This window comes from Astyanax mexicanus, chromosome 1 (assembly GCF_023375975.1).
Source record: "Astyanax mexicanus isolate ESR-SI-001 chromosome 1, AstMex3_surface, whole genome shotgun sequence".
In the NCBI taxonomy this organism is placed as follows: Eukaryota; Metazoa; Chordata; class Actinopteri; order Characiformes; family Acestrorhamphidae; genus Astyanax; species Astyanax mexicanus.
The window spans coordinates 117,056,553-117,083,106 of record NC_064408.1 but is presented as its reverse complement, the minus strand read 5'-3'; the positions used below and the strand labels follow the sequence as shown (position 1 = coordinate 117,083,106).

Here is a 26,554-nt window from a genome sequence, read left to right as displayed (position 1 = left end):
TTGAAATCAAAATTGGGAATAAGTGAAGATGGTAACGATAGGAGAGTGAAATAACGTTAATACTCTCCTCTCCTGCTCTGAGGAGTCGTCTTCAGGTGAAAGCTGCGCATTTTTGAGCATTTCTGCTTGTTTAGCTGGGTGGTGTTGGTTTTAGCTAGCCGGCTGGACTGTGGTTAGGTTAGCGTAGCTTGCTTTAGCTCAGCAATAGCTTAGCTTAGCCTAGCCTGGCTGATTAAGTTACCATTCTGGCTGTCAGACGGCATTAGCCGAGCGATTTTCTTTCCCTTTTTTCCCACAAAAGACGAGTCAGCGCTGCGGGCTGCGGGCCAGCGTGCCGTGGCTGAGCGCTAGCCTGTGCTAAGCTAACGCTGCTGCGCGTTTCCTGTGTGTATACGCCGTTACTCGGCAACGCGTCGGCGGAGTGATACAAGTTTAGTGTGAGAAGGCTGTGATGTTATCACAAATATCAGCACGGCTAGAACACTTCTCAACCAATCAGATTGTGAGGCCGGAACTAACTGTTGTATAATTTAAAATATCCATAGCTAGTTTGTAGAGACTAGGATCAATAAGATACACCAAGCTTGATCGTGTTTAGAACCCTAGAAGATTTTTATTTATTTATTTTTTAAGATTAGATTAAGATTTAAGAACAGATGAAAAGATGAGTCTCTACTCTTCTGTATTAATGTGCATCGACTCTTCTGTATTAATAACGTGACATCTGCACATTTCTGATGCATCAAAACTCTAAAGGCAGAAGTATACATTTCCCATACTAGTATAAGTTGTGAGGTGTTATCTTGTAGGTGAGGTTGAACACTGTCCAGCAAGCTAATGGCTAGGGAAAGTGATTTATAAGATTTGGAGTGAGGTCTGATAGGGGGTGTTGTGCTGGGATTTAGCCTTCCTCAATCCACTACAGTGTCATGTGTGGACCAGGAATACACATGGTCAACCAGCGATGTACAGGGGTTGGACAACGAAACTGAAACACCTGGTTTTAGAGCACAATAATTTATTGTGGTGACGGACAGTTCTGGTGGAAACAGGAGAGTTGAGGTGCACATCAAATTCTGCCATGATTTGATCAGCTGTGGTTTTATGTTTTTTTGGATACAATCCGGGTTAGCACCTGAACATCCCTTTCAGACAGCTTCCTCTTACAGCGTCCACAGTTAATCCTGTTGGATGTGGTTGGTTCTTTTTGGTGGTATGCTGACATTACCCTGGATACCGTGGCTCTTGATGCATCACAAAGACTTGCTCTCTTGGTCACAGATGCTCCAGCAAGACGTGCACCAACACTTTGTCCTCTTTTGAACTCTGGTATGTCACCCATAATGTTGTGTGCATTGCAATATTTAGAGCAGAACTGTGCTCTTACCCTGCTAATTGAACCTTCACACTCTGATCTTACTGGTGCAATAATGTGCAATTAATGAAGATTGAACACCAGGCTGCTCCAATTTAGCCATGAACCCTCCCACACTAAAATGACAGGGGTTTCAGTTTCATTGTTCAACCCCTGTATGTCTACACTAATGCTTTGAACAGTTCTTTACCTGCTGTTTTTTCTTCTTGATGCATGCCAATGTTAATTTGACCCTTTTGAAAGAGATGTGTCTTGTTTAAAAATGAGAAGCTTCTCCCTGCATCAGTTAGGGTTAAATAACATGCAATGGCATGAAAAAGTATGTACCCCTTACTTTTCCCTCATACTTACATTACTTTAACTTTAATATCAGACAAATATAACCTAAGTAAATATTAAAACACTTTTGAAATGATGATTTCATTCATTAAGAAAAAAAAAAACTATCCAAAACAATCTAGGCCTTTGTGAAAAAGTATTTGCCACCCATAAATTAATTGTGATTAATCACACATTTTGGAAAGCTGAGTTTAATTTCACTACTAATCACAACCATACCTGATTACTGACTACAGACCTGTAGAATCAAGAAATCATTTAAATAGAACCTGTCTGAAACATGAAGTAGATAAAAGATCTCAAAAAGCAACACATTATGCCCCGATCTGAAGAAATTCAATTTACATATATAGTAGATTATAGGTTATAATTGTACATTTTCTTTGTCTTAGAATATTTCATATAATTTGAGTTATTTGACAGCTTCTAGCAATATATGGAAGACTCACGCAACTTCCAAGTAAGGCGAAAAAATGATGGCTTTAAGCTTCTTCTTCCGCTACTTCTTAGCTACATTAGCCTCACAGCTCAAGAATAAAACCTAAAGTAGCAGCAGACTTCAGTCTCAGGTTAAGGTGGAATATCTGTAATTTAATTCTAACCAAAGTTTTCCGGAAGCTGCCACAACGCCGCGCATCGCGCATTAAAGCGCCGCCTCAGCACGAGGCGGCGATATGCTGAAGGCAATAAAAACGTGATTATATTTTCTCAGCCGAGCGAAATTATTCCTCGGTAAAGCCGGGCGCAAAAAACTTTGCAATCATTCACGGCAATTACAAAGCCGATAGCTCCTCTACCTCACGCCGAAGAGGAGCAGCCGCTCGTCGCTCCGCTCAGCGCAATCACTGCATATGTTTCATTACGCAGCCAATACTCCAACAACAGAGCCCTGATTAATAATGAATGAAACCGCATGTGTGTGCGTGTGCGTGCTCGTGGTCCCAGTCGAGAGCCTCGACTAGCTTGTAACATCTGCACGGTGCTCAGTGAAGGCACAGAGGACACACACACACACACACACACACACACACACAAAGCCATTAACTTGTTACATTCTGTTACCTATTTAAAAAAAAAACAACCAGGCAGTTGTGAACAGCCTCACAATCAGGTTCTTTGGATAGCAGATGATTCAAGGCCAAATGTGGGCAATTTTCAGACAATTGAACAGAACTGTGGCCCAAAACTGGTCCAACTATATCCAGATTCTTTAATTTTCCCAAATTGAAAACCTCTGCAATATAATCAAGAGGAAGATGAATGGTCACAAGCCATCAAACCAAGCTGAACTTCTTAAATGTTTGCACCAGGAATGTAAAGCATAAAGTTATCCAAAAAAAATCAGTGCGTAAGACTAGTGGAGGAGAACATGCCAAGAGATGCATAAAAACTGACTAAAAACCAGGGCTATTCCACTAAATATTGATTTCTGAACTCTTTATGAATAAGAACTAGTTTTATTTGCATTGTTTGAGGTCTGAAAGCTCTGCATCTTTTTTGTTATTTCAGCCATTTCTCATTTTCTGCAAATAAATGCTCTAAATGACATTTTTTTAATTTGGAATTTGGGTGAAATGGTGTCTGTAGTTTATAGAATAAAACAACTATGTTTATTTTACTCAAACATAAACCTATAAATAGCAGAATCAGAGAAACTGTTTCAGAAACTGAAGTGCTCTCTTCATAGAGATCTCTCTTAGAGTTCACCTCTCTGTTCCAAGCTACGTTGCATGTGATGTGGTCCATACTATTAAAGCTGTTTAACCTTAACAGTACTAAATTAAAGAAACCTGTCATTAAAACAGCAAGTGGTGCAACTGTCTAACTTCCCTTTCACACGAAACATCCATCACTTCACAAATTTCCCTTCATAGTATATTAATACTGAAGTCATCCTAACTAAAACATGTTAAACAAATCAGAATATGTTTTAGATTTTAGATTCTTTAACATCTTCAGCTGGATTTTCTCAGTCAGTTTTATGAGGTAGAGTCACCTGGAGTTCAGTCTTTCAGTTAACAGCTGTGCTGAACTCATCAAGAGTTAATTACTTGACTTTCTTGTCTCTTAATGTGTTTGAGAGCATCAGTTGTGTAAAGTAGTGAAGAGGTAGAGTTACAGGTATACAGTGAATAGCTCTATTTGAGTAATGTTCTAATTCATAATATGGCAAAAACTACTCAACTAAGTAAAGAAAAAAATACTTTAAGAAATGGAGATCAGTCAATCCGAAAAGGTTCAAGAACTTTTTTGAATGTATCCTCAACTGCAGTCAAAAAGACCATCACAAACAATATAATGATGAAACTGGCACTCATCAGGAACACCTCAGAAAAGGAAGAGCAAGGGCACCCTCTGTTGTATGTGTGCAGGATAAGTTACTCAGAGTTACCAGCCTCAAAATTTCTTAGTTAATCAAGTTACTACATGATTCCGTATGTGTTACTTAATAGTCTGGATCACTTTAGTATTCATTTGCAATGTACACAAAAAATACTAATAAAAAAAAAAAGAATGAACGAATGAGAAGGTGTGTCCAAATGAGAGCCAGTTTCATCATGATGTTTTTGATGTTTACAACTGATGCTCTCAAACACACCAAGAGAGCAAAACAACTCAATTAGTTCATTTCAATTCATGACAAGTTCAGCACAGCTGTTAACTGAAAGCCTGGATTCCAAGTGACTCTACCTGGGATCATCGTATGAAAGCATTATAATGTGTTTTATAGATGTTTATAGAGTCTAAATGACACGACATTTATGAAAAGATTACTGAAATTATATGTCATGAAAATATACCCATGAAAGATCATTACACACATTTAATATGCAGTTCTAGTTTAAGCTAACAGCTAATAGGCTATTCAAGGCAACATCAATTACTGATAAAGGCTAATAAAGGCCGGTTGTACCTTTTTATTTCTGCCTGATGTGAAAATGTGACGGCTGCTGTGTTCCTGTGGTCTTTTGACTCTGAAACTCGACTCATATGGTAGGGTTAGTTAGAAACGCAGGACACACGCGGTTAGCGCAGGGGAATGAAGATTTAATATGGCACTGAAAGACTATTATACTTTCACTGCTGTTAATTAGCTGAAGTATTGTGCGCCATTTATTAGACATGGCGCTGTAGTCCGGATTGGATCATCCTGTGACTCCAGCTGGTTGGACGTCAGCTCGCTCACACTGATGAATCAGAGAGAGAGTGTGCAACTGACTGTAGTTCAAAGGGTGTTCAAACACCCTGATTTTATCTGACTCCACCCTGAGCTTAAATTTAAAAGAAAAAAAAAAAGAAAAAAAGGAAGACGGAAGTTTGGGAGGGGCACTGGGCGATGTATGGGTTTAGGGGCAGGGCAATTGGGGGTCTGATTGGCTGAGTGGTAAGGCGCAGATGGTTTTACACAGTTCAGAAACCTCAAAGTTTAACACTTTTAAGTCACTACATGATCCCTTATGTGTTCTTTTATAGTCTGGATCACTTTAGTATTCATTTACCATGTATGAAATAAATGGAATAAAAACTAATAAAAAGGTGTGAGCAAAAACAAAAAAGGAAAAAATCAATACTGAAGTCTTGCTTTCTTGTGCCGTTCCTGATTAGAGCCAGTGGGCTTAAATTTAAAAAATGCTAAAAAAAAAAAAAAAAGGAAGACGGAAGTGTGGGAGGGGCACTGGGTGATGTATGGGTTTAGGGGCAGGGCAGAAGGGGGGCTGATTGGCTGAGTGGTAAGGCGCAGACGGTTGGACGTCAGCAGGGGGTGGTATTATTATTTACTGATTGACTGATTTGCACATTGTATATTTGCACATCATCCTCGCCTATAGCACAGGTGAACCTGAGAGGGTGAGAGGGAAAAAAACTAAAAAACATCTGTTCGCCAACTGAAGCTCAACAGAGGATGGATGATGCAACAGGACAACGACCCAAAACATTGAAGTAAATCAACGACCGAACTGCTTCAACAGAAGAAACAAATACGCCTTCTGGAGCTTCTGGAGAGTCCTGACCTTCTTAAACCAATTGAGATGCTGTGGCATCATGACCTCAAGAGAGCGATTCACCCCAGATATCCCAAGAATATTATAGCTGAACTGAAACAGTTTAGTGAAGAGGAATGGTCCAAAATTCCTCCTGACTGTTGTGGTTTGGTTTGGTTGAGGTTTTTGCTGCCAAAAAAGGGTCAACCAGTTAAATCCATGCAAACATATCAGTTTTGAGTGGTATTAGTTTAAGCAGACTGTGTTTGTCTATTGTTGTGACGTAGATAAAGATCAGAACACATTTTTATGCAAAAATCCATGTAATACCAAAGGGTTCACATACTTTTTCTTGCAACTGTATATATATATATATATATATATATATATATATATATATATATATATATATATATATATATATATATATATATGCTTTAATGTAGATTTTCCCAAAGTCCATTACAATACAGGCCTTAATGACATTATCTTCTGCTCTGTTTGCTGCAGTTTTGACTCCTTTTTAACAGTACATAACAATACATTACTTAGCAATTCAGCCCAGACACTAGACCGTACTGTTTGGGGGGAGGGGTTACATTAGAGCTATTGTAGTGATTATTTTAGAGCAGATTGACTGATATAATCACACTGTCATGTCTGTAATTCCAGTCCGGACAGTTGATATACGAGCACACGCTGTTAACAGGCCTCGCCATAATTCAGATTCCCTCACAAACAAGCCAAAGGCCAGGCGTGATTAATGGCCGCGCCAGCTTTTAGGAGCTGTCATAAAGAGTCACATCTCATTTATTTACTGCTTCTGTTGCCTTTGTAAAACATAGCTCAGGCTCAAACTTCTTCAGAGTGTCTGTCAGGGGCTGGCAGGCCGGGGCGTGATTTTCAGCCTTATTACAGCACGTTCTCCTAATTTGTACGTGGATGACGAGCTCGCAGTGTACAGCAGTTTATACAGTCGTAAGTGATTAAGCAGAAATTATGTGAAAAATGTTGTGTTGATTTTTATAGTGTGCGTATGCTCCCACATACAGACACACATCTGCTCATTCTAAAGCTGTGTAATTACTGTTTATGTACACGGTTTAGTGTAGCATGTGGCATGCAATGTGCAAAAGTAATGAAAAATTTTATATTCTCTTTTTTCTAAAGTTTTTTTTTTAATGTTTTCTAATGGTCTATTGAAATAGGAACTTTAGAAAGTGTCAGACTAAAGGGAACAGGGTGCAAAAACTTTTGCACAAGGCAGTATACAGTTGCAGTTGAACATGTACTACATACATTTTTTATTGGGTTTTTAATTATTTATTTAAACTGTTGTGTTTGTTTTTTTTCTAGAGCCCTATTGAAACATAACTTTGCAAACTTTGTAAAAAAAAAAAAAAAAACAGAATTCTCACCAAATCTGATGTTTATTTTAGTTTGCTCAGACAATCAGTCAGCTGTATATTCCCCATCACTAGTGATGCCACAACACAAAGACATGTGAGGTCAAACTCCCCCTTTTTAGAATTGTAGTATTGCCGAGTAGCATCACAGCACTAACACTCGGAGGAAAGCGCAGCAACTCGGTTCTGATACATCAGCTCACAGACGCAGCCTTGTGCTGATCGACATCACCCTAGGAGTGATGAGGGGAGAGAGAGAGCTCTACCCTCATCTACCCACCCAGAGAAAGCAAGACCTCTTTCAGAGCTCCGGCAGCTGATGGCAAGCTGCATGACCGGGATTCAAACCAGCGATCTTCTGATCATAGTGGCAGTGCTTTATACTGCTGAACCACTCGGAGCCCCTCATACAGTTATTTTAAAGTGAACGATAGCCAACATTTGTCTTTCTAATGTGTCCAATTAAACAAAAAATAGGAATGGCTGCTTTATTTAAATCAGAATTTAAGCTTCTTTTTTGTGTCATACTGTAGTTTATTTGCCCTTTAAAATATGAGCTAAATATGTAAGACTTAAAGAAACAGGGTCCCAAAACTTTTGCACAAGAACGCATACAGTTGTGGTTGTATATATTCTGTACATATAATCTTTATTGGCCTTTCGTTGAATTATTTATTTATTTTTTTGTTTTTTTTTTGAGAAATATTGCAACATAACTTACAAAAAACATACTAAAACGCAATAAAAACGTAAGAAATTCACATAGCAGGTAAAAGTTGCCCAAATTCAAATTTCTCACCAAATCTGATGGTTATTTTAGTCTGTTTAGACAATTATTTTAATGTTAACGATATCCAACATTTGTCTTTCTAATAAGTCCAATAAAAAAGGAATTGCTGCTCTATTTAAATCTGAATTTAAGTTTCTTTCTTGTGGAAAATGTTATAGTTTATTTGCCCTTTAGAATATCAGCAAAAGTGTTAGACTTAAAGGAAAAGGGTGCAAAAACTTTTGCACAAGATCGTGTAAAGTTGTGGTTGTAAATGTTCTGTACATTTATACAGTTATTGAACAGTTATTAAATTATGTTTATATTATTATTTATTACATACTTTTTTGGATAAATAATGGAACATAACTTAAAACATAAAAACATACTAAAATGTAATAAAAACTTAAGAAATTTACATAGAGAGTACATAGAAATGGCCCAAATTTACATTATTGTAAAATGAACAATATCCAATATTTGTTGTTCTAATGTGTCCAATAAAAAAAAATAAGAAAATAGGAATGACTGGCCTATTTAAATTATAATTTAACTATTTAAATCATAATGTAAATATTTAAATCATAATTTAACTATATAAATTATAATTTAACTATTTAAATCATAATTTAAGTATTTAAATCATTATTTAACTATTTAAATCATAATGTAAATATTTAAATCATAATTTAACTATTTAAATTATAATTTAACTATTTAAATCATAATTTAAGTATTTAAATCATTATTTAACTATTTAAATCATAATGTAAATATTTAAATCATAATTTAACTATTTAAATTATAATTTAACTACTTAAATCATAATTTAACTGTTTAAATAATAATTTAACTGTTTAAATCATAATTTAAGTATTTAAATCATAATTTAAGCTTCTTGTTTTGTTAAAAATGTTCATACATCATACATACAGTCATTATTGGTCTTTTAATAGATTTATTCAAATTGTTATTTCCCTCTGCAGACCAATTACAACATAACTTTGTCATAAAAAGCACGAGAATTTGGTCTATTTATTTATTTATTTTATCCATGAATTTCTCCATCTATTTGTCTTTTTTATTTTGCTTAAAATCAACACAGTTATTCATACAGGGTCAAAATCACAAACACATCACAAGTACTATTTGGATAAGTGTCCTTCAGCATGCCGTATCTTTTTATTCTTTTGGCAGCCATCAATAAGCTTCAGGCAGAGTTCAGGTTGGATATTTGGCCACTCATCTTGGCAGAATTGATAGAGTTCAATTATCTTGTTGGCACAGACCTGACTTTTAAGCTCAGAGCACATATTTTCAATAAGAGTGACGTTGGGACTTTGGAAGGCCGGTCCAAAAGCTTACCAAAAATCTGCTTCATGCATTCCACAGCCACAAGCTGACTTGTGTTGTTTGACTCGTGACTTTTTTTAACCATCTAGCTAATAGTAAGAATTACACTGGCTTTAATACAGCCCAGAGCATTATACTTCCACCACCATGCTTTACAGAGTAGACTTCTGTTCAGATAACAGGTAAACGTTTTTTATTTAATGTTTATTTTAGTCTGTTCACACAATCATTTTAACGTGAATGATATCTAACATTTGTCATTATTTGGACATGTCTACTTATTTGGTTGGCATTATTGGTCCTTTAATGTCTTTTTATAAAAGTGTTTTATTTTTAAGTAAGCTTTTTCGGTAGTGATTTTAAATATTTGATAAAACATTAATATAACACACAAAAACATTTTTTTGTGCATTACACAGCCAGATCGGATGTGTTTTTGGGATCACATTTGGCAATTAGAACACTCAATATGTCCATCCAGGTTTTGCAATGTACCAATTACAATGTCATTAATATTGCCTCAGAGCATGATGTTACCACCACCATGCTTTACAGATTAAACCTCTCTTTGCCTATGTTCAGACAGCAGGTAAAACACATAAAACATCTGTTGTTTATTTTAGTCTTTTCACACAAACATTTGCTCTTGAATGATGTCCAACAGTTTGTGCTCCTAAAGAAACATTCTTTACCCAAAGTGCAGTGCTTCACAGAAAGTTTCGGTTTCATCTTATCCAGCATAGCAGGAGCTATCAAGCGGAAAGCTATGCTTATCTCTGAGAATTTGCTTGATCTCTCTGTAAAAGACACATTTTTGGACACATCTACTTCTTTGGTTGGCATAGTTGGTTCCTTTAATATTACATTTTTTGAAGTGTTTTATTTTGTATTAAGTTATTGTGGCAGTGATTCAAAACATTTGATGAAACGCTGATATCATGCACAGAGCACATCTTTGTAATAGGATTGACATTGGGACTATAAAAGAGCAATTCAAAAATGTAATAAAAATCTGCTTCATACATTCCACATACACATCTGATGTGTTTCTGGGATCGCAATTGAATATTGGAACATAGCTAATAGTAAGAAAACCCATCCAATTTTTGCAACTTTAATACTGTCCCAGAGCATGATACTACCACCACCATTCTTTACAGATTAGACCTTGTGTATGTATACTTAGCCATGGGGAAACTCAGAGATGACACAGAGCTCCCCTCAGACACCGGATTAAACTCCAGAATGTGTGTTTTAAATAAAAAACTGAGAAATGAAGCAGTAATCGAGTCACAGAAAGTTACTTTAAAAGAAACTTTGAAGAAGAAGGTCCTTATAGGGTCCTGGCTTCATCAATGCATCTGCTTGCCTTGAGCTTACATTTGTCTTAACAGGTTGTGTTCCACAAAAGTGCGATGCTTCATGTAAGGTTCCTTTTTCATCAAGCAGAAAGCTGGGCTTATCTCTAAGAATTTGCTTTGTAAAATCTCTCTGTAAAAGACACACTATTTGGACACATCTACTCCATTGTTTGGCACAATTGGTTCTTTTAATGTCATTTTTTAAAGTTTTTTATATATTTTTTCTAAGTTTCTGCTATAAAGCATTGATATCACGCTCTGAACTTGTGTATACACAGCTGTGGGGAAACTCAGAGATGACACAGAGCTCCCCCAAGACACCGGATTAAACCTCAGAACGTGTGTTTGTGCTGAAAATTGAGAAATAAAGCAGTAATCGAGTCACAAAAAGTTACTTTAAGAGAAACTTTGAAGTCCTTCTTGATTTCAATGACTTCACCAGTGCATCTGCATGTACTGGGCTTAGATCATTGGGCAAAACACCATAGAACACCACAGTCTCACAACCATTCTGCATTTTCTTCATTACATGCACTTTTCTATATTAACCTGAGGTCATTTTTTTTGATAGCTCATTTTCCAAAATCTGACAAGGGCAGCATGCAATCCATAAAAATGACAGACTTTGATAGGGTCAAAATAAGGGCTTTTATCATCTTGCGATTCTTCCTGACATAAGCTGTTCATTAATACTCAGGTAATGCTTTATAAGTCTGTTCACTCAGTGCTTATTGATTCCGTCTCACCCGTGTTTGACCTCCGTTTGTCTCCGCAGCTCCGTGCGGCAGCAGATCGACCGGTTCAGAGGGCACGGTGCTGTCGCCCAACTACCCCCACAACTACACCAAAGGACACAGCTGCCTCTACGAGATCGCCGTGCCGGGAGAGTTCGGTAAGAGCCCGTCTCTACAGCGAATCTTCCTGTATAAGAGTATATCAGCGTACATTAGCTAACATAAGCAAATGCGTGGCTGGAACTCGGAGAAGCCGAGCAGACGCGGCCATCACTCACGCAAGCAGATTGTGTGGATTGGAGAGTAGATTCTATTTCACACTCGGTAGAACTCGCATTTACTGGCATCAAACGACGCTTTTTAGCAAAAAAAAAAAAAAAAAAAACACTCGAGTCGGGCTGGTTCTTTTGTTTGATTTTGTTATTTTTATTTATTTATTTTTTTCAGTTTTTTTGTGCTGAGACATCAATGGAGCCTCTCTTTCAAACTCAATGTGCTCTTCATCTCTTCATTGTTTCACCGTTCCTCGCTTTGATGTAATCAGATTCTGCAGACTCAGCTGTTTTAGCTGTTCTAGCTCTTTTAGATGAAACTCAGTTTGGTGCACTTATGTTCTGCGGGCTTTAAAACACCGCATACTTTAAAGAGACTCCATAAATACCTGTCCGGCAGCTTTAAGTAAACAACGCAACCACAGCCAAACCTATATTTATACAGCAAGATATTTTCTTTACTTTGTATTCTGCGGATTCCTCCACCTTCTTCTCGCCATCCCCAGGCCTGAAATTGCACCCATTTTTCATGTTATGCTGTATTATTACAGCGGCTTGGCAAAGCAGACTCTGTTTGCTAACCCACAACTGGGGGATAGTGTGATTATAACTGCAGAATAAAGACTGGACAAAGCCTGGACTTGTATGTACTGTATACAATATGGAGCTTTTATGGCACCCCATTCTAAACCCATAGTCTTTAGTGTGTAGTCGGTCCCCTTTTGCAGCTTTAAGACAAGGTGTGGAATTTTGCAGTTAGTGTTGGACATTTTTTGGCACTGTTTTGCTTAGTTCTTGGACTGCCTGCTCTGTAACTTTACGTGGTCGGACACTTTGTCTGATGGAGTTACTGTGGTTTCTAAACATTGTAATTTTTCATAGCAATATTTAAGAGGGAAGAAATTTCACCAGCTCACTTGTGAAACAACAACGACCTAAACTCGCAATCTATTCTTTATATTTGAGAAATAAATTAAAACTAAAAAAAGTGTCCAGTTATAAAAAAGGTGCAGCTGAAATCCAGGGAACCAACATGAAAATGGTGCAAAGTCCAAACACATGATCCTGGCTGAAGCATTCTGGGAATTGTAGTGCTAAAGGGGAGTTTGTCCATTTTCTGTAAGTGTAAAGTGCATTTATTGGACATTAATTGAACGTACAGTTTTGTGCAAATGTTTTAGGCACCTGTGGGATTTTCAGTAAAGAATAAGTGTCTTATCTGTGCAGTAAGTGTTTATTAGCTCAGTAAAACACAAACATTACAATAAATACAAACAGCAATTTTACAAAAAGCAGTGCTTTAACATCACCTGTTTCCTTAAAACATTTCCTAATCTCTCCTGCTCATCTGAGTTTAATAGAGTTATTTTGTCAGGCCCGTCCAGCCAAGCCAAGCACCCTATGCCCAAATAAGGACTTCCCCTAATTAGAGCACACACACACACACACACACACACACATACACACACACACACACACACTCTGAGAGGCACTCCATGCCCATATATGGACTTCCTCTAATCAGGGCACGCTCATGCAGTCATCCAGCCCTGATTAGAGATCAGCTTCACCTGGGCAGAGTTGCGTATAAGCACGCTGCTCCTCTCTGCTGTTGCCGAGTATTGGTCGCTCTCATGGTCTGTGTTTCCTTGTGGTTCCAGCCTGTTTGCTACTCTACAAAGCGTTCTATCTCCCAAGCCTGTCTTCCCTAGTTCCTGTTTTTTCCTTGGACTCCTCCTGGCCTAAGTATCCCTGTTTTATTTCTTGTTTTGTTTGTTTGCCCTGTTTACTTTCTTAGGCTAGCCATTTTCCTAAGCTCTGCTTAGTAGTTTTCTGTTTGCTATTTTGTAGTCTAGTGCTCCCTTTGTTTTTCCCCATTCCCCTTACTACTTCCTGGTTTTATTGTTTTGGCCGTTCCACTTATTCCTTAGTCCCTGTTTCTTTTGGCCCAGTCCCGTTTACTTTGTCAGTGTTTATATTTGTTTTCAGTTTTGCCCGACTTTAGTGTGTTGCTCTAGTCCTCTTTTATATTGTTTATTTTGTTGTTTATTTCAATAAATTTTATTGCTTCGTTCTACATCCCAGCAGTGTCTCTTATTTTCTCTCTGCCTGTTTAGTCAGGCATGATATATTTCTAGTTCTCATCATATTAATCAACACCTGATTTGGTAAATAAGTTGGTAAATGTGGTAAATCAGGTGAGCTGCTGACGGAACTGAACGTATACTCATGCTGGCTGAGGAGCATCCAGGAGAAATCTGGAATCTCTACACTTAGTTCTTCAGCTCGGCTCACAGGATATAACATACTTAGTTAAAAATACAAATTCCTTGTTACTTTATTTATGTTTATTTGCATCTGTTCAAATCTGTTCTGGTGCTTTTTTTCAGGTAAAAACACTCGTTTTGCTGAGATAACTGAATTAGTGTAATTTGCTTTGGTGGCAAAAACGTTTGCACAGTACTGTATGTCTCTGTAAGATGTAGATATAGCCAAAGTCAGAGCGCACCTGGCACATTCTTAAAGGGAATGGCAAGTGCCCTGCTGATTGGTTTATTATTTTATGTTACTCCCAAAACACACAGCTGATTGATTAATTAAGAGAATTAGTATATTAGTATATGCCTTTTGTGTGTTTAGAGCTGCGCAAGGTGTACTTTTCCTGTCATTACGATAGCAAAGACACTCTGACACGCCCTTAATCAAGCTGAGCGATTGACGACTTGCCTGTAGTTCGTTAAAAGAGGCCACAAACTCAAGGGCTTAAGGTCTTTGGTGAATCTTTAGTTATGATCTCTTGTGTATTGTGTTCTTTCCAGGTCACCACACACTTTCAGGCACTAAAATGTAAAATGCAAATACAATTTCCAATACAATCAAGATACACATTTACAACATTTACAGTCACACCTCAGAAACACTGGGGAAGTTTCTGTGACTACAAATGAACAGTGGAGCCCTGAATGTAAGGTAAACCAGATAAATCAGACTGTGCATTTTTTTTTTTTTTAGAGCTCTTTTCATTTGATTGCTGTGCATCGTCTATCCGAGGCCCAGCAGATAGGCTGGTTTATCATCAGAATAAAAGGAAATAACCCGACCCAATAAAGCCAGAGGAACCGCAGAGAAGAGCAGCGGCCGGGCCGCATTTGATCAAGACGTTTAGGAGCACCCTCGGCTTCCATTTCCTCCGGGCCACCGCTCGAATGTCATGAAGTCAGTAGGCTGTACTTCCCCAGAGTTCATCATTCTGTTCATCATTCAGCCTTGGCACAATTTCTCACAGCCACACACAGAGCGAGTTTACCCCAGAATGAATTGCCGCGGCGGTGATGGACTGCTTTTAAAGCCTTTTTCCCCGTGGTGAAAAGCCAGAGCCCCAGAAGTTCACCCTTCATGCAATGCTAATTACCCGCAACAAGACTGAGACGTTGAGTTTTTTCTCTCGCTTTTTAAATGTATAATGCCCTTCACTTTGAGTAACGGTCTCCAACCCTAAACGAACAAGCCCGTTTGGGCTTCAGCAAATAGCCTGTCCACAATGTTTGGAGCGCTTATAAAAGATATCCGTAATGCGGAGGGGCATCTAATCTTGCGAGGCTCTTCTTCTGTGCCTCGGCTTCTTTTATCCGTGTCCTCAAATGCCTCAGCAGGACCGATTCGAAAACTGTGCGAACCCCGGCTGCGAAACATCGTCCTAAAATATCCCGTCAGAAATGCAGAGCTAGCAGAAAAGCGCTGAGAAGACTTAGCGTCAGACTTTTTTAAAGGTTAAGCGCGGCTGTCTATTTCAGTTTATGGGTTAAACGCAAGCATTTACTGTTGTTGCTGGTGATGAGCTGAGCTAAGCATTTTTGTAACTTTTTTTCTCACTCAATCTCTCAGTTGTTGCTCGTTTAAATGTATTGAGAAGTGCAGGTTTTGAACTTTCCAGGTACATCACGCTTTTAAAAGTAGATAAAAATATATTTTATGATTGTTTTATGATTATTATTGTTTCTACAGGGTTGTTGTGCTAAACATTAGAATGTCTAAAGCTGCACTATTTTTTCAAGATTCAAGATTCAAGATTTTTATTGTCACAGGTACAGGTGTACATGTGAGTGAATATAATAAAATATAATATAAAATAAGACATACAGATACCTTTACAGTTTAAACAATATACACAATACACTCAATAACAATAAACATGATAGAATATTGCACAGAACAAATATTGCACAGATTTATTTATGCAGATATCTAGAGTGTGTGTGTGGAAGTGAGGAAATAGTCCAGTAGGTGACAGAATAACTATGAGTAAGTGCAGGTAAGGAATGAGTTGAGTGGGGAGTACAGGGGGCAGAATGCTGTATAAATATGGGAAAGTCTGATAGATGCAGTGTAAAGTAAAGTGCAGGGTGCAGAGTTTGTATGGGTGTCAGTGGGGTGGGTTGGGCAGAACACTGTTCTACTGGCTGTTCCACAGCCTGGCCGCCTGGGGGAAGAAGCTGTTTCGGAACCGGCTGGTTCTGGTCTTCAAGCTTTTGTAATGGAACAACAAACTAAACACTCAGTCTATCCTTTTTATTTGAGAACTAAATGAAAACAGTGTCCATTTGTAAATTAGCTGCAGCTTAAAAGAGTCTAAGAAGTCCAGAACCAACATTAAACACAAAAATATAAAGAGACCACTTAAATATTATGAGTTTCTTTGATTTTACCAAATTAAAAAAAACACTGGAATATAATCAAGAGAAAGACAGATGATCACAAGCCATCAAACCAAACCAAACTGAACTGCTTGGATTTTTGCACCAGGAGTAAAGCAGCATAAAGTTATCCAAAAGCAGTGTGTAAGACTGGTGGAGGAGAACATGGCAAGCTGCATAAAAACCAAGGTTATTCCACCAAATATTGATTTCTGAGCTCTTAAAACTTGAATATGAATATTAACTTTTTTTTTTTTTTTTTGCATTATTTGAGGTCTGAAAGCTCTGCGTCTTTTTTTTATTTCAGCCATTTTTCATTTTCTGCACATAAAATGCTCTAAATGACTAATAATATTTTTATTTAGAATTTGGGAGAAATTATCTCTTATTTTTTCCAGATCTGTATACATATATATATATATATATATATATATATATATATATATATATATATATATATATATATATATATATATATAATATATATAAACAGTACAGCTGTATTAAGCTGCAGATTAGAAAGAAAAGAAAGAGATAGATTTAGTTATGATTTGATTTATGGAATATAGAAAATGTGGGCAGAATATTACATGTGAGAATTTAAACACTCTCCAATTAAAGTCAAACACATGTCATTTAAAACACAATAAATGTATTTTCATCATCTTAAGTTACTCCTTACTTAGATTACGTGTATTTGACCTCATACACCTCATAAAAACAGTGCAAGCCCAGACTTGTACCTGTGAATATAGGAAGTTAATTGGACATGAAATGAATTTATGTAATTTTGGATGTAATTATGCAGTGACATTTACAAAAAACATAACGTAAATTGATTTAAACCAATGTGTAGCAAAACAGTAATTGTGGCAGGAGTTCACTTCCTTTGGCATTTGAGATTTCTGTGAAAATCTGCCGTCAGCTCGTTCAGGGAAAGACAATATGCAGGCATAAAGAGGGAGAACCCTGACTGTGTAAAATGGACTTATGAACCATCAGTCCAGTCCAGCCTGCTGGAGGATTAAGCTTCTTAAAAGCTCTGAGGAGAGCTATCAGTCGCCAGTGAGAATAAGCATAGGGCGTTCAGAGAGTGGATCAGTCCTGCCAGACCAAATTCAGTGTCAGGGGACGCCTCATGAGGCGTGGTTCCTGGTCCTCAAGCAGTTTGGACTGTGTGTCTCTCCACTCTCCTCCAGACTCTGATCCCTTGATTTACAAATGAAATGTAAAATTTACTGATGATCAGTGATGGTTTGGAGAGACATGCTGATCATCTGCTGGTGTTGATCCACTGTGTTTTATTATCAAGTCCAGGACAGCACTAGAGCACTATATGAATTTTCCCTTTTGATTAAGCATTAATGCAGAATTGTACATTAAGATCTTAGAGCAACATATGATGCCCTCAAGACCACAGACTCTATATTACACCCTGCATAAGGTGTGTTGTGATGCTCGTTGGGTGTGGTGGTCTGGAAGTGAGGTGTGGAAATACAGGTGCGCATCTGATTAGGGGTGTAACGGTACAGAAAATTCACAGTTCACTCCTCGGTGTAAAACCCATGGTTCAGTACGTTTTCAGTACATTTCAGTGTTTAAGTACCAGCATTACATTGTTAAAATTAAATTATATTAGTGGTGTCAATCACCTAAAATAAATTCAAATCATGATACGGTTTTTTTTTTTTATGCTGGAATTTCCCTGTATTATGGTGAGGTGACAGTAATAACAGTGTAGTGTAGTTTAGGTCTGACAGACTAGATAATTTTTTACTGTATTATAATATCTCAGAGTGAGAGAGAGAGAGAAATGGCGCGAGTGAGAGATACCAATCGAGAGAGAGAGACAGACAGTATGAGTGAGTGAGAGAGAGAGAGAGAGAGAGAGAATGAGCGAGAGAGAGAGAGAGAGAGAGTACGAGTTGGTGAGAGGGAAAGCGAATGAGAGAGAGAGAGAGAGAGACAGACAGTAAGAGTGAGTGAGAGAGAAAGCGAATGAGCGCGAGAGAGAGAGAGAGACAGTACGAGTGAGTGAGAGAGAAACCGAGTGAGTGAGAGAGAAACCGAACGAGCGAGAGAGAGAGCGAGAGAGAGCGAGAGAGAGAGACAGTATGAGTGAGTGAGAGAGAAAGCGAATGAGCGAGAGTGAGAGAGAGAGACAGTACGAGTGAGTGAGAGAGAGCGAATGAGCGAGAGTGAGAGAGAGAAAGAGAGAGAGATAGAGAGAGACAGACAGTACAAGTGAGTGAGAGAGAAAGCGAACGAGCGAGAGTGAGAGAGAGAGAGAGAGTACGAGTGAGTGAGAGAGAGCGAATGAGCGAGAGTGAGAGAGAGAGACAGTACGAGTGAGTGAGAGAGAACGAATAAGCGAGAGTGAGAGAGAGAAAGAGAGATAGAGAGAGAAAGACAGTACGAGTGAGTGAGAGAGAAAGCGAACGAGCCAGAGAGAGAGACAGACAGTAAGAGTGAGTGAGAGAGAAAGCGAACGAGCCAGAGAGAGAGACAGACAGTAAGAGTGAGTGAGAGGGAAAGAGATCGAGCGAGAGAGAGAGAGACAGACAGTAAGAGTGAGTGAGAGAGAAAGCGAATGAGCGAGAGGGAGAGAGAGAAACAGACAGTATGAGCGAGTGAGAGAGAAAGCAAATAAGTGAGAGAGAGAGAGAGACAGACAGTACGAGTGAGTGAGAGAGAAAGCGAATGAGCGAGAGAGAGAGACAGACAGTAAGAGTGAGTGAGAGAGAGAGCGAACGAGCCAGAGAGAGAGAGAGACAGACAGTAAGAGTGAGTGAGAGAGAAAGCGAACGAGCCAGAGAGAGAGACAGACAGTAAGAGTGAATGAGAGAGAAAGCGAATGAGCGAGAGGGAGAGAGAGAGACAGACAGTATGAGTGAGTGAGAGAGAGAGCAAGCGAGAGACAGAGAGAGAGAGAAACAGACAGACAGTACGAGTGAGTGAGAGAGAGAGCAAAGGAGAAACAGAGAGAGACAGAGAGTGAGAGAGAGAGATGGTGCGAGTGAGAGAGAGAGCGAGCAAGCGAGAAAGAGAGAGAGAGGGAGACAGTATGAGCAAGCGAGAGTTAATATGAGTGAGTGAGAAATCGAACGAGCGATAGAGCGAGCGAGAGACAGAGAGCAAGCAAGAGAGAGAGACAGAAAGAAGTGGGAGAGAGGGAGATAGAGAGAGAGTGAGATAAAGGGAGACAGATGGTGCGAGTAAATGAGAGAGAGAGACAGAGACAGAGACAGAGAGGGAAACAGTGAGAGAGCGAGAGAGAGGGAGACAGACGGCACGAGTAAAAGAAAGAGAGAGAGAGAGAGAGAGACAGAGAGAGAGATGGATTTGCAGGAAAAATGGACCAAAATAGGGCAAGCAAAACCACACTGCTTGACATTCTCTTTGTCAAAACTACTTTTAAGTGTTGTGAGAAGGTATGACAACGTTGTATTATAAAGTATATATATATATAAAGCGAACCGAACCTTTGCGACTTTTATGTACCGTTAGATTGATAGTAGACAACCTAGACCAACACTGACCATCCAGCTGTGGGGATAAACTACTGGGGATTAAGAGTTTCAACTCTGTTGTTGCTTGGCAACAAGAAAAGAAGAAGCACAGCTATAAGAATCCTTCATCAAGAAACAGAAACACGGTGCAGTAAAAATTTCATGGTATTTCCTGCCTTAAGAAAACTGCGAAGTGATTCTGGCCTATAACAAAGCAGGACTAGTAAACTGGCTCTGGTCCCTGAGCGCATGGATGGTAAATGCTAAATGCTAAACGCTAAACGCTAAGCGCTAAACGCTTCTCCTCGGCCCCTCACGGCCACACAGCTTCAAAACACTCCAGATCTAACATCCTTCCAGTCGTTCATTCCTAATGAAACGAGCGTCAATTATTGAAGACAGCACTACAATAGTGGCACGCACATTAGCCCTGTAAAGCAGGGCAACCAGCAGCAGTTTGAGCGCAGTGACTCATCTCTCGCGAGTGCGTCTTTATACCGACACGTTTCCTCATTGCTGAACTGCTGGAGGGGATATCTGAGAGCCCTCGGGTCGAACAGCCCAGAGACAACAGGAAAGAAAGAGGAGGCACAAGAAAAAAACAAGGACACGGTGTCACTGATGTGGAGCGCCAGGCTTCCACAGCACCCGCCGTGCCTTTTTTGCCTGCGGTCATCTCCGCAACGCCGCCGAAAGGAGGGCTGCTTTGATCGTGTGAGTTTTTAGAGTCGCTGTAAACATTGCTGTCGCTTTGTAACTGCAGGAGCCTCGCGTCCCGGCCTTTGTGTGGTACCTACTTGGGTGGGTGAGGGCCTTTTTTGCAGTTTGAAGGGCTGGATCAAGGGCTGGATCAAAGGTTCATGTATTTATGACTCTAAAGAACTTTAGAACTTTGCATTATATAAAATCGAAACAAAATACAATCAAAAATCTCTTATGAACCCAAGATATTTCATGTTTCATGGATATATACATCCATTCCTGCATTTCAAAGCTGTAAGTTTGTAACAAATGCTTTAAAAAAAGTATTAAAATGTTTTAAAACAATGTATCTCAAAGGAACAATTTCTCAAATTTCTCCTTCAACATCCCATAATATCATTAAACCATTCAAGGAATCGGAAATATTTTTTTTTCTCTAATGAGGAAAAGGACCATCCAGACTGTTATCAGTCTCGGTTTTGCTGCATCAGACACTAAGGAGTGTCAGTCCATATCTGGGCACAATTACTCACACATACCAGGACAATTTAGAGTATCAAATTTACCTGATCTTTGCACTTTGCATTATATAAAATCAAAACAAAATACAATCAAAAATCTCTTATGAACCCAAGTTCATGTTTCATGGATATACATCCATTCCTGCATTTCAAAGCTGCAAGTTTGGAACAAATGCTTTTGAAAACAATGTATCTCAAAGGAACAATTTCTCAAATTTCTCCCTCTACATCCCATAATATCATTAAACCATTCAAGGAATCAGAAAGAATTTTATCTCTAATCCTTCAGACACACTGCATCAAGAACCAATATTCATCAATAGCTGATAGAACCACACAGACAAGAGATTACTGTGCTCTACACCTTTATCACCAACAAGCTATCTCTACAATACAGAGTTACTATATTCATTAATACCACTTAATAGGGCAACTTTACTCTACACAACACAAGCCTTATTATGTTCACCATGTCTAGAGGAAGCATCAATGGATCAATGGGCTTGAAGACATCTGGAATGGATCTTTACTCAGTGGAAATGTGTACCTATGTTTCAGGGCATTTTTGAAAGAAATGGTAGCCATACGCTTTGAATCAATGAGGAAAAGGACCATCCAGACTGTTATCAGTCTCAGTTTCGCTGCATCAGGCACTAGAAGGAGCTGACCCGGGACAGAGTGTCAGTCCATGTCTGGGCACAATCACTTACACGTACAGAGGACAATTTAGAGTATCAAATTTACCTGATCTTCATGTTTTTGGACTGTGGGAGGAAGCCCACGCAAAAAAGTAGAGGACATGAAAACTACAACCAGATAGGGACTTGAACCCAAGACCTCAGCGCTGGCACTGGCAGGCGAAGGTGCTAATAACTGAGCCACAGATGCAGGAATGGGTGTATATTGCTAAATTAAATATTTAAAAGTTAAACAGATATGAAATATGACATATATTTGATTACATACAGTTAAGAAGACCCAAAAAACGGGAATAACATGGACAGACTGAGGCCCTATTCACATGAATACAGATATTTATAAAAACTGATTTTTTTTTCTCCGTTTTGCCCTTCCATCCACACGAAAACGGCATTTTTGGTCACTGAAGACTGAGCTTTTTGAAAACGACAGGTAAAACAAAGCTTTCTGAGAATTTTGACATCACACAATGAGTCTACGCATGTCTGCTTTTTGTTAAAATAGGTTAGCCTGTTCAGAATGAGCCTAAAACATGGACAGAGCCTGGATTGGTTCTGTTTTCTCTGAGATTTGCAGATTAATAACATGTTTACAGCTTAATTTAATGTTAATCTCACATTACTGAACACAGCGGAGGCACCAAAATGTGCTGTGTGCAGTTTTTTTTTTTTCTGATCCTACTGTCCACAAACAGAGATTCTGGACCAACAAGAACCTAGTGGGACAATTTTGAAACTTTAAAAACCTCAATTTTTTAAAATATCCAGATTTGTTTGGACAGGGTCTGAGAAAGATGGTGAAAGAGGGATAGAAGAGGGATTTGATAAGTGGAAAGAGCGGAGTCAGGAGAGGGAAACTCTAACAGCATTTGGCAGTGAGTAGATAGAATAAAATATTGGATGCAATAAAGATATTTTACTGCGCTGTATTTTGTTTTTGATTCCTTTTGGGTCCGGTCCCAGTGGCAGTGCTACTCAGGGTTGAGGTGTGGGGATGTTATTACATGTATACTATTACTGCCCGTCCCTGGATATACAGTACCCTGAGTTTTTGACATATTGGAAGCGATTACGGCTCTTCTTCTGCAAGCTACCGTCATAAACCTTTCACTTATCAGACTTTTCACTGCTTCACTTTGCACAAACACATCTAGGTGCATCTTCCTTCTGCCTTTAGGAATAAACTCCCTCTAGGGCAGAGTTAAAGTGACACTCTATTGGGGATTTTTAGACTATTTTCAAGAGTAAAGGTAAGGTTTATCTTATATTTCTTAGTACATCACTCAAAAAATACAGTCCATCTTTCCTATTGGCTCCTGGGATCAATTAATTACATGTTGGGCATGTCCAACGCTTAACCTCGCTTACCATCAGTAAGACTACACACTGATGGTGAGTTTGGGGTGGAAGGACACACCCTTTATGCAAATAAAGGATGCCAGGAGCCAATAGGAAAGTATGTATGGTATTTCTTGTTCCATGTACTAAGACATGTTGGTACCACTTTAAAATAAGACTATTGTTATAAAGGGTTTATAAATGGTTTACAATTAGTTTATTAATGGTTACTAATTAGGTTATAATTGCCTTAAAATCAGATCGTAATAATCAGTTATAACACAAATGTAGAAAGGGCAACAATGACCTGTTGTTTGCCAAATAGTGAACCCACAGCCATCTATATAGTTGCCCTTTCTATGTGTTGAATGATTTTTAAGGCATTTACAACCTAATTAGTAACCATTAATAAACTAATTGTAAACCATTTATAAACCCTTTATAAAGGTAGTCTTATTTTAAAGTGGTACCAAAATGTTAGATAACCTTTACCTTCATTCTTGAAAATAGTCTAAAAATCCCTCAACAGGTTGTCTCGTTAACTCTGTTCTAGAGGCTATTTGAAGGTCACACATACCTATCAAAACTTTTGAATTTTGAGTAAAAACTCTCTCATGGGATCTTTAAAAAGTAGTTGAGAGTCTTCACAAATAAAGAGAAAGTTCATCTAACATTTCTTAGTGCATCACACAAGAAATGCATCATTCCTATTGGCTCCTGGCATCAACTGATTGCATATTGGGCATGTCCCTGCACAACACACTCAGTCATTAGTGTGAGTTAGTGTCTTACTGATGGTAAGCGAGGGTAGGTGGACATGCCCAATATGCAATTAATTGATGCCAGGAGCCAATTGGAAATATGTACTGTTTTTTTTTTTTGTGTGATGTAATAAACATTACCTTTACTCTGCCCCAGAATCTATTAGTACCCTTAACCCTTCATTACCATTAAGGGCAATTTATACTTCTGTGTCGCACCTACAGCATAGCCAGCACATCTCCATGTACCCTACGCGCACCTCTTTGGAAATGTAACTACGCATAGCGTGACGTGGACAGCCGCACCTGTGATTGGTTTGACGGGCCTCATGTTCACGCCCATACATTCACGCCTCTATGGTTAAAACTGAAGAGCGATGCAGAGACGCTGATACGCACATGCAGAAGTATTAACATGCTTCGCTGCATAGCGCACTCTCGACTGGATATGCATAGGCTTTAGTAAGACCAGAGGTGGAAAGTAAAGAATTATATTAACTCACATTACTGTAATTGAGTAGATTTTATGAGTAATGTGTAATTTTTTGAAGTAGTTTTTAAAGTAGGCAATTTTACTTTTACTCAAGTAGATTTTTAGATGGGTACTTTTAACTTTACTAGAGTAGAATATTTACACCTCTGAGTAAGTCTACACACTGCTGTTGATTTAGGGGTGCAGGGACACGCCCATTATGCAAACAAATGATGCCAGTAGCCAATAGGAAATATGTACTGTATTTCTTGGTTTAGTACTAAGAAATGTTAGGTAAAACAGTTTAAATATCCCCAAATAGAATGTCATTTTAACTCTGCCCTAGAGGGAATTTATTCACTACTATAAACTATTTTCAAGAGTAAAAGTAAAGTTTATCCAACGTTTCTTAGTACATCAAGCAAGAAATATGGTACAACATTCCTATTGGCTCCTGGCATCATTTATTTGCATAATTGGCATGTCCCTCCATCCCTAACTTAATGTGTAGTCTTATGAGATTGTAAGGGAGGGTTGGGGGGAAAAAGCCCAATATGGAATAAAATAATTGATTTAAGATTTAATGTAATGTTAAGAAATGTAGACTTTCTTATGTATTTATCTTGCTTTTTTTATGTGTCTTAGCTGTTTAATTTAGGTTATACAGTATTTGCTCACATTACGGGGGGAACTCTAACCAAACAAACTGAGTGCAAATTATTGCTTCATATTACGACAAAGCTATAAAGGTTAAATCAGCATCAGCATTAACATGTTATGAATAACTTGAGAGTAAACTCCAAAAATCACCAGATTTTGTGCTGTGTAGATATTTAACTCAGCCCTAATGAAGACACATCCATGCAGGTCCATGCAGGTCTGTGCAGGACCATCTGAAAAAGCTGAAAAACACTTATAAAGCAAATAATAAAAGCTGAAAAAAACTAAAATGCAGCAGCAGTAGCTCCTGAGCGCCGCGACCCTCCACACTCTGCAGCCTTGGCGCTTTAGTATGCAGGGCACTCAAGCACTTCATGGAGCTCGACTCTGAATGAATGGCTCTGGAGTTCATATTAATTAGGTCCATTTGCCGCGTGGATCGGGGAGGGAGGGGTGCAGGGGTGAAAGGAGAGGGGGAGGAGTGAGGCTGCTGCTCGTGGCTTGATGTTGTCTGATGAGTTTTTTTTTTTTTTAGATCATTCTTCGCCTGGAGAAAGCCATCAATCTCAGGAGGAGAGAGAGAGAGAAATAGAGGAAATAGAGGCAGTGAAGGAGAGAGGGAGGAAGAGAGGGAGGGAGGGAGGGTAAGGAGTGGGGAGCTGAAGGCAGAGAAACAGAGAAATGGGCTGAATCTCAATTGGAACCCTCATTCCCTACGTAGTGCACTACATACCCTATAGTTTGCACTTTAAGGAACACTTAAAATCCTTTAATTTTCCCCAAAAATCATTAGTGCACCTTATAGTCCAATGCATCTTATGTATGAATTTTACCAGTCAGTTGAAAAAGGAGCTGTAAAGTTTCGGTTTAGTTCACCAACACCAAGGCTAAAGCAGTATTAGCGTTAGCCGCTAACTGCACTAAGCGCTAGCTCTTTCCCTATTCAGAGACTAGTATATCATGCTGTAGTCTTCGTGTTTATCAAATTAAAACAAGCTATGTAAGACAAACCGCTAGCTAATATTACCCTGGCTTATTAGAACACTCAAGATTCTTTACTGTAGCGCTGTCGGGCAGCATTAGCTATTAGCTATAGTGGTTAGCAGCTAATGCTAATGCTGCTGAACCCAGCCTTAGTTGAAATCTGGAAATCTAAGCTTACTCTTAGTAAACGGAGGCGCTTTACTCTCCCAAATAAACAGTTTTCATTTAAGAAATCTGTGTAGATTAATATCTAGCACTTGTTTGACTTAAATAAAAAATGTTTTATTTTTGTTTATATAACTTAGCTTAAAATCCTTTTATTTTTCCCCAAAAAGCATCAGTGTGCCTCATAATCCAGTGCATCTTATGTATGAATTTTACCAGTCAGTTGGAAAAGGAGCAGTAAAAAGAGAAAAAGGCTGAATCTCAATTGGATCCCTGTTCCCTACGTAGTGCACTATATAACGTATTATTTGCACTATAAGGAGCACTTAAAATCCTTTAATTTTGCCCAAAAATCATTAGTGCACCTTATAATCCAGTGCTTCTTATGTATGAATTCTACCAGTCAGTTGGAAAAGGAGCAGTAAAGCCACTCCAATGTAACTGCTGAAGTACAGAGT

At 38.6% G+C, this 26,554-nt stretch overlaps 1 protein-coding gene across 2 annotated transcripts in view; it reads left to right on the top strand.

The window, feature by feature from the left end:
* Window positions 1-26,554, top strand: part of csmd3a (CUB and Sushi multiple domains 3a) — a 777,572-nt gene that overhangs the window by 445,859 nt on the left and 305,159 nt on the right. For both annotated transcript variants that reach the window (XM_049467549.1, XM_049467548.1), the window contains exon 31: window positions 11,362-11,478. In XM_049467549.1, the coding sequence (XP_049323506.1) occupies window positions 11,362-11,478 (117 nt within the window). The remainder of the gene's footprint in view (window positions 1-11,361; window positions 11,479-26,554) is intronic.